This window comes from Humulus lupulus, chromosome 8 (assembly GCF_963169125.1).
Source record: "Humulus lupulus chromosome 8, drHumLupu1.1, whole genome shotgun sequence".
Taxonomy (NCBI): domain Eukaryota; kingdom Viridiplantae; phylum Streptophyta; class Magnoliopsida; order Rosales; family Cannabaceae; genus Humulus; species Humulus lupulus.
Window position 1 is genome coordinate 99,316,676 of NC_084800.1, and position 7,502 is coordinate 99,324,177.

The 7,502-nt window shown below is 36.2% G+C and overlaps 1 protein-coding gene across 1 annotated transcript; it reads left to right on the forward strand.

Moving 5' to 3' along the window:
• The first annotated feature begins 299 nt into the window (after positions 1–299).
• On the forward strand, positions 300–5,047 carry LOC133795870 (uncharacterized). The gene is made up of 3 exons (XM_062233328.1): positions 300–914; positions 1,982–3,220; positions 3,779–5,047. The coding sequence occupies exons 1-3, from the start codon at positions 300–302 to the stop codon at positions 5,045–5,047; spliced, it is 3,123 nt and encodes a 1,040-aa protein (XP_062089312.1).
• Positions 5,048–7,502: the final 2,455 nt, after the last annotated feature.

Consider the following 7,502-nt stretch of genomic DNA (forward strand, 5'->3'; position numbering starts at 1 on the left):
TGAATATGTGTTTGGATGAGTAAACTTTGAAAGCTCTTTGAAATCAATGGATTTGGTTTGGTATATGTAATAAATGCTCAGCCAACAACCAATTTGAAGTAAAAGACGAGTTTATATAGAGTTTGGGAAAAAACTAGCCGTTTATAGCCGTTAGGGATTAATTTGCGAAGCTGTCTGCCGCGAACCGGAAGTCCGGATGAGGGAACCGGAATTCCGGTTGGTATCAGAGCTAGGGCTCATTTATTTAATTAGATTTTACAATCTAGAGCATGGCGTTTCCAAGTAATTCACAAAATAACATGTTAGAAGGTCTAAGCACAACTAGAGCACCATTCTTTAATGGAGTAGACTTTCCCTATTGGAAAATTAGGATGGAAACATATCTTCAATCTATCGATTATGATTTGTGGCATATAGTGTCTAATGGTCCTTACATTCCTAAACATGTCATTAATGATAAAGAAGTTATTAAGACATATGAGGTATATGACGAAGAAGATAAGAAAATGCTTTCTAAGAATGCTAAAGCTAAATATGCACTTATATGTGGATTGGATAGAGATGTGTTCAAAAATATTGAACAAGCCTCTACCGCTTATGATATGTGGAAAATGCTTGAAGTCACTCATCAAGGAACAAATGCTATGAAGGAAACTAAAATTCAAATTTATTCTACTCAATATGAGAACTTTAAGATGAAAGCGGATGAAACTATTGCTAACATGTATACTCGTTTCACTACTATCACTAATGGTTTGAATTCTCTTGGCAAGGTACTTTCACAAAAGGAGATGGTGACCAAGATTTTGAGAAGTCTCACCAAAGCCTATCAAGGCAAAGTGATTGCCATTCAAGAAGCCAAGGATCTCTCAACACTTCCTTTGGAAGAACTAATTGGCTCACTCATGAACCATGAAATTTTCATGAGTGCACAAGATGAAGAGGAAGTTGAGAAGAAAGAGAAGACTATTGCATTCAAGTCTTCCTCCTCCCGTGCCATTAGTGAGGACGATGAGGATAGCATGTGTAGTGACATGGAGGACTTGGCACTCTTCACAAAGAAGTACAAAAAGTTCATGAAATTCAAGAAGAACTTTGGGAAGAAGCCACAAAGAGGAAGTGATTCAAAAGAAAAAGAAAGAAGGAGCAAAGATGATCCACCAATTTGCTTCGAATGCAAGAAGCCCGGTCACATGAAGATGGATTTCCCAATGAGAAAGAAAAATAAATACAAAGGAAGGGCAATGTTGGCGGATTGGCTCAATAGTGATGAGGAGGACTCCGACAATGAGGAGAAGAATGAAGTAGCTAACATGTGCATGATGGCTCTTGATGATGGGGTAAGCATTTCTAGCCAAAGTAATTATGATAGTGAAAATGATGATGATAACTTAGAAATACCATATGATGAGTTGTCTAGTTCATTTAAGGATCTATTTAATGATTTTGAAAAATTGCTTGCTAAAAATCAAACTCTTAGAGAAAAGACCAACATGCTATTAAAAGAAATTGAGATTTTGAAATTAAATGAAAAAGAACTCTTAACTAAATCTCAATGTACTACTTGCTCCTCCTATAAGAAAGAAATTGGAAAATTGCATGATAACATAAAAAGCCTTAAGAATGACATATATACTTTTACAAAAGGTAAAGAAGGCTATGAACTTATGCTAGGGAGTCAATCTTGTGGTTTTGGAAAAAGTGGTATTGGATATGATCCTAGTAGGAAACAAAATTTTTTGAGAAACTTCTTTGTAAAACCAACTAGCCTACCACACTTTACATGCACATATTGTAACCAAGATGGTCATACTATTTCATATTGTCATGTAAAGAGATATGCATATCTAGGCAAGACCAAATGGGTACCAAAGGGTTCCAAAACTAACAAGAAAGGACCCAAAGTTGTTTGGGTACCAAAGGCCAACAAATGATTTTATTTTTGTAGGAATCAACAAGGAAGAGCAAAAGCTTGTGGTTCTTGGATAGTGGTTGTTCCAAGCATATGACCGGTGACCCATCAAGATTTTCGAGTTTTAAGAGCAAGGAAAGTGGCTTTGTCACTTTTGGAGACAATTCAAAAGGAAAAATCTTGGGCATTGGTGATATTGGTAACATATACTCTCCATGTATTAAAAATGTGCTTCTTGTTGATAACCTTAAACATAATTTACTTAGTATTAGTCAACTATGTGATAAAGATTTTCGTGTTGTTTTTGAATCCTCAAAATGCTCCATTGAAAATGCTTCAACCAATGAAGTTATTTTTGTTGGAGAAAGGAAGGATAATGTTTATGTTATTGATGTTGATTCCTTTGATAGCAAAAATAAATGTTTAACCGTTATGAATGATAATTCTTGGTTGTGGCATAGAAGATTAGGACATGCTAGTATGGATTCTATTTCAAAGTTGGTTAGAAAAGATCTTGTTGTTGGTTTGCCATCTATTCCTTTTGTTAAAGATAAACTTTGTGATGCATGCCAATTTGGAAAACAAATTAAAACATCTTTTCATTCCAAGAAAGAGATTTCAACCTCTAGACCTTTGCAATTGCTTCATATTGATTTATTTGGTCCTTCAAGAATTGCTAGTCTAGGTGGTAAATACTATGCATTTGTGATTGTTGATGATTTTTCTAGATTTACATGGGTTATATTTTTTAAACTCAAAAATGATGTTTTGGAAAATCTAGTTAAATTTTGTGAGAGTGTGCAAAATGAAAAAGGGTATTCAATCACCTCCATTAGGAGTGATCATGGTGGAGAGTTTGACAATGATGCTTTAGAATTGTTTTGTGATGAACATGGTTTTAACCATAACTTTTCGGCTCCAAGAACTCCACAACAAAATGGAGTTGTCGAAAGGAAGAATAGAACAATTCAAGAAATGGCTAGGTCAATGCTCAATGAAATCTCATTACCTAAATATTTTTGGGCCGAGGCCGTTAATACTTCTTGTTATATTTTGAACCGTGCTTTCATTAGGCCTAACATGAATAAAACCCCTTATGAGCTTTGGAAAGGGAGAAAACCCAACATTGGATATTTTAGAGTTTTTGGATGTAAATGCTATATTTTGAACACCAAGGATAACCTTGGAAAATTTGATGCAAAATCCGATGTTGGAATTTTTATAGGTTATTCAACACATAGTAAAGCTTATAGAATTTATAACAAAAGAACTAATGTTGTTGAAGAATCTATTCATGTTGCATTTGATGAGTCTAACCCTCCTACAAGCAAAAGTGTAGATGATGATGTTGTAGGTTTGGGAGAAGAGGTTCAAAAGCTTGACATTGGAGAATCATCTAACGCTCCATCACAAACTCCCAAAGAGGAACTACCCGAGGAAAAGGTAAATGAAAGCAAAGGTATGGATTCTAACCTCCCTCATGAGTGGAAGTTCAAAAGTGCTCATCCTATAGACCAAATTCTAGGTGATCCTTCACAAGGAGTCACAACTAGAAGCTCCCTTAGAAACTTGTGTAATTTCATTGCGTTTATTTCTCAAATTGAACCAAAGAATTTTAAAGAGGCCAAGTTCGATGAATCTTGGCTTCTAGCTATGCAAGAAGAAATAAATCAATTTATTAGAAATGATGTTTGGGAGTTAGTTCCAAGACTATCACACCAATCGGTGATTGGAACAAAATGGGTCTATAGAAATAAGGTAGATGAGCATGGGGTCATTGTGCGTAACAAGGCTAGATTAGTGGCCCAAGGTTACAATCAAGAAGAAGGAATTGATTATGAGGAGACCTTTGCCCCGGTAGCAAGACTTGAGTCCATAAGAATGTTATTAGCTTTTGCATGCCACAAGAATTTTGTCTTGTATCAAATGGATGTTAAAAGCGCTTTCTTAAATGGATACATTATGGAAGAGGTTTATGTCTCTCAACCCCCCGGTTTTCAAGATCAAAAACAACCTAACCATGTTTACAAATTAAAGAAAGCATTATATGGTTTAAATCAAGCTCCTAGAGCTTGGTATGATCGTTTAAGCACTTTTCTTATCTCAAATGGTTTTTCAATGGGAAAAGCGGATAATACACTTTTTATTAAAAGAAAATCAAAAGACATTATTATAGTACAAATATATGTTGATGATATTATTTTTGGTGCTACTAATGATGTTCTTTGTGAAGAATTTTCAAAGTGTATGCATAGTGAATTCGAGATGAGCATGATGGGAGAGCTCAACTTTTTCCTTGGACTTCAAATAAAGCAACAAAAGAATGGAATATTCATAAGTCAATCCAAGTACATCAAGGATCTACTTCAAAAGTTTGACTTGGCCAATGCAAAGTCCATGAAAACCCCTATGAGCACCTCCATAAAGATGGACAAGGATGAAAGTGGTAAGGATGTTGACATCACCAAGTATCGAGGTATGATTGGTTCATTATTATATTTAACCGCTAGTAGACCCGATATTTTGTTTAGTGTTGGTCTATGTGCTAGGTACCAATCATGTCCCAAGGAATCCCACTTAAGTGCCGTTAAGAGAATCTTTAGATACTTGATAGGCACAATGAATCTAGGACTTTGGTATCCCAAGAACTCAAACTTTGAAATCATTAGTTACTCGGATGCGGACTTTGCCGGTTGTAAGTCGGATAGGAAAAGTACTAGTGGAACATGTCACTTTCTAGGAAACTCTTTAGTGTCATGGTTTAGCAAGAAACAAAACTCGGTAGCCCTATCTACAACCGAAGCCGAATACATAGCCGCCGGTAGTTGTTGTGCTCAAATACTTTGGATGAAACAAACTCTTAAGGATTTTGATGTTGATTTTGAATGTACACCCATAAAGTGTGACAATACTAGTGCCATTAACCTCTCTAAGAATCCAATCTTGCATTCTAGAGCCAAGCATATTGATATAAGGCACCATTTCCTTAGAGACCATATCCAAAGAGGTGAAATTATACTAGACTTTGTAAGCACCGAATTTCAATTAGTGGACATATTCACCAAGCCTCTTAGTGATGAGAGATTTAGTTTCATTAGAAGAGAGCTAGGAATGACCAACCTCAATGAAATATAAGGTTCACTAGCGACTTTAAATCATTGGTATCATATCTCTCTTTACTTATAAATTTATGCATATGTACTCTCAATATGATATTTAGATGTTTCAAATGCATAAATAAATTAACTAAATGATATATGACTTTGTACTCCTTGAAAAATCAAATTATAGGTCATGGTATGAATTTTTGGTGAACTTTGAACTCATTTTTGATTAAGTAAATATGTGAATTTTGGCATATGTGCTTAGTATATGTGTTTATGTGTTTGAACATGTCTAAATAAGTCTATCTAGTATGCCTATAGGGTTTCTATGCTTGAATTACGCTTTGAACAAATTTTAGGTATGCTAAGTATTGAAAATTTGTTAGTTTTTGCCTAAATGAGTGTTTTTCGCCAAACTTACTCAATTTTCAACATTTTTCAAATCCGTCAGTTTGAGCACCTCACATTTAACACATTTGAACTATTTCAAAAAGAATTTTTCGATTTAGTAGCATAAAACTCATTTTTGGTAGATTTCTACTTTTCAAGGCCTTTTTAAGGCATTTTTCGAAAAATCTACCCAAAATGCTCAATTTTCATCATTTTTCAAAACCGTAACTTCCCACATCTCACATTTAACATTATTGAGGTGTTTCAAAAAGAATTTTTCGATTTGGATGCATAAAACTCAGTTTTGGTAGATTTCTACTTTTCAAGGCCTTTTAAGGCATTTTTCGAAAAATCTACCCAAAATTCTCAATTTTCAATATTTTTCGATTCCGTCACTTCACACACCTCATATTTAATATTCTTAAACTGCTGGAAAAATAATTTTTCAATTTGGTTGAACAGATTTCGTTTTTGGTAGGTTTTTGGCTTTCTTGAATTCTTTTTTAAAACTTACCGTAAATCGTCATTTTTCAACATTTTTCAGATTTTCTTGTTTGAACATGTTCATTTTCTCATATTTTAGGTGTTAGAAAAAGTTTGGAGTCAATTGGGTTAAAAACAAAGTTTTTGGGAACTTTTTCGAAAAGTGGGCTGGGCTGGTGCACCAACCGGAATTCCGGTTGGCTGTGCACAGACCAACCGGAATTCCGGTTGGCGCCTGACAGCAGCCCTTCAGTTCTTTTTGCCTTTTTTAAATGCATTTTGTTCAAAATAAAAACCCTACCCACGACTCTTTTTCCCCATTCTGACTCTACACCCTAAAATACAAGCCTCCTCTCTCTTTCCTCTCAAAAATCACTCCCTCAAACCCTCACTTCATCATCCATTTCTCTCCAAAACTCTCTTTCTTTTCTTGTTTTCCCTTCAATGGCCTCATCATCCAACCCAAGGAAGAGCAAGAGGGTTCTCAATGCTGAAAAAATCAGGGAGAAAAGGGCTAAAGGCAGAAATGAACCCACTCTCTTCTACAACCAAGAGGACTTCAATAGGTTCCATGAAGCTTTCTCCTCTAGGCCTATTATCAAAGGTAAGTTTTGTGACCTTCCAAGCCTAGCTTGTGTCAAATTCAGTTATCACTTTGAAATGTTAGGGTGGAAATCATTTATCAATATTAAGACACCCATGTACCCTAGGTTGGTTAGAGCCTTCTATGCTTGCATCAAACCTAACCATGCACCCCTAGGAGTTAGAGGCACTATTGGAGATGTTCCCTTTGAACTTAATGTAGAATCTCTCAATAACTTGCTAGGAGCACCAAATGAGGGACTCTTGCTAGAACCAAAAACCACTCTTAAGAATGATGAACTTTTTGCTATGAATGAGTGTTCTAGAGTCCTTTGTGGAGAAGGCCCCATTTTCATCAAACCAAAGTTTCACAATCTTACTTTAGAAGCCAAAATTCTCCAACTTTTTATCATCAACAATCTTGCTCCTAGAAGTGGTCATAATGATGAGGTCAACAACATCGATATATTCATTTTATACCTTATCCTCACCAAAAAACCACGAATCAACCTAGGGCATCTTATTCTTCGGTTTATTGTTGATGTGAATAAACCCAACATGGTTAAGTCCCTCCCATTTGGCTTTCTCCTTAGCTACCTCCTACCTCTCTTAGGAGTTCCCATCTCGGGTGAAAATAAGGTTGATCCTACCGAAGGGGATAAGCTCGGTCCTAAATCTTTCACAAGCTTAGGGTATGCTCTTATCAACAATAAGTGGGTCTTCACTCCCAAAAGAGGCCAAAGAAGGCAAGAGGGCCTTGAAGTAGGCGACGAAAGTGAAGAAGAGGAGAGCTTTGGGCTACCCGCAAGCGAAAGTGAAGACGAGGAGCAAGCCGATGAAGAAGAAGCTCCAATGCCTCAAGCATCTCAATTCAACCTTGAGGAAGCCTTTGCTCGTCTTCACACCGACATGAACACTCAATTTACCAACCTGCGGAGTGACATGGCACAAGGCTTCCAAGATGTTCGTAATGAAATGGAGGAGATGAGGGCCTACATGAGGCGGTTTGGGGGGCCACCATCATAGGCATT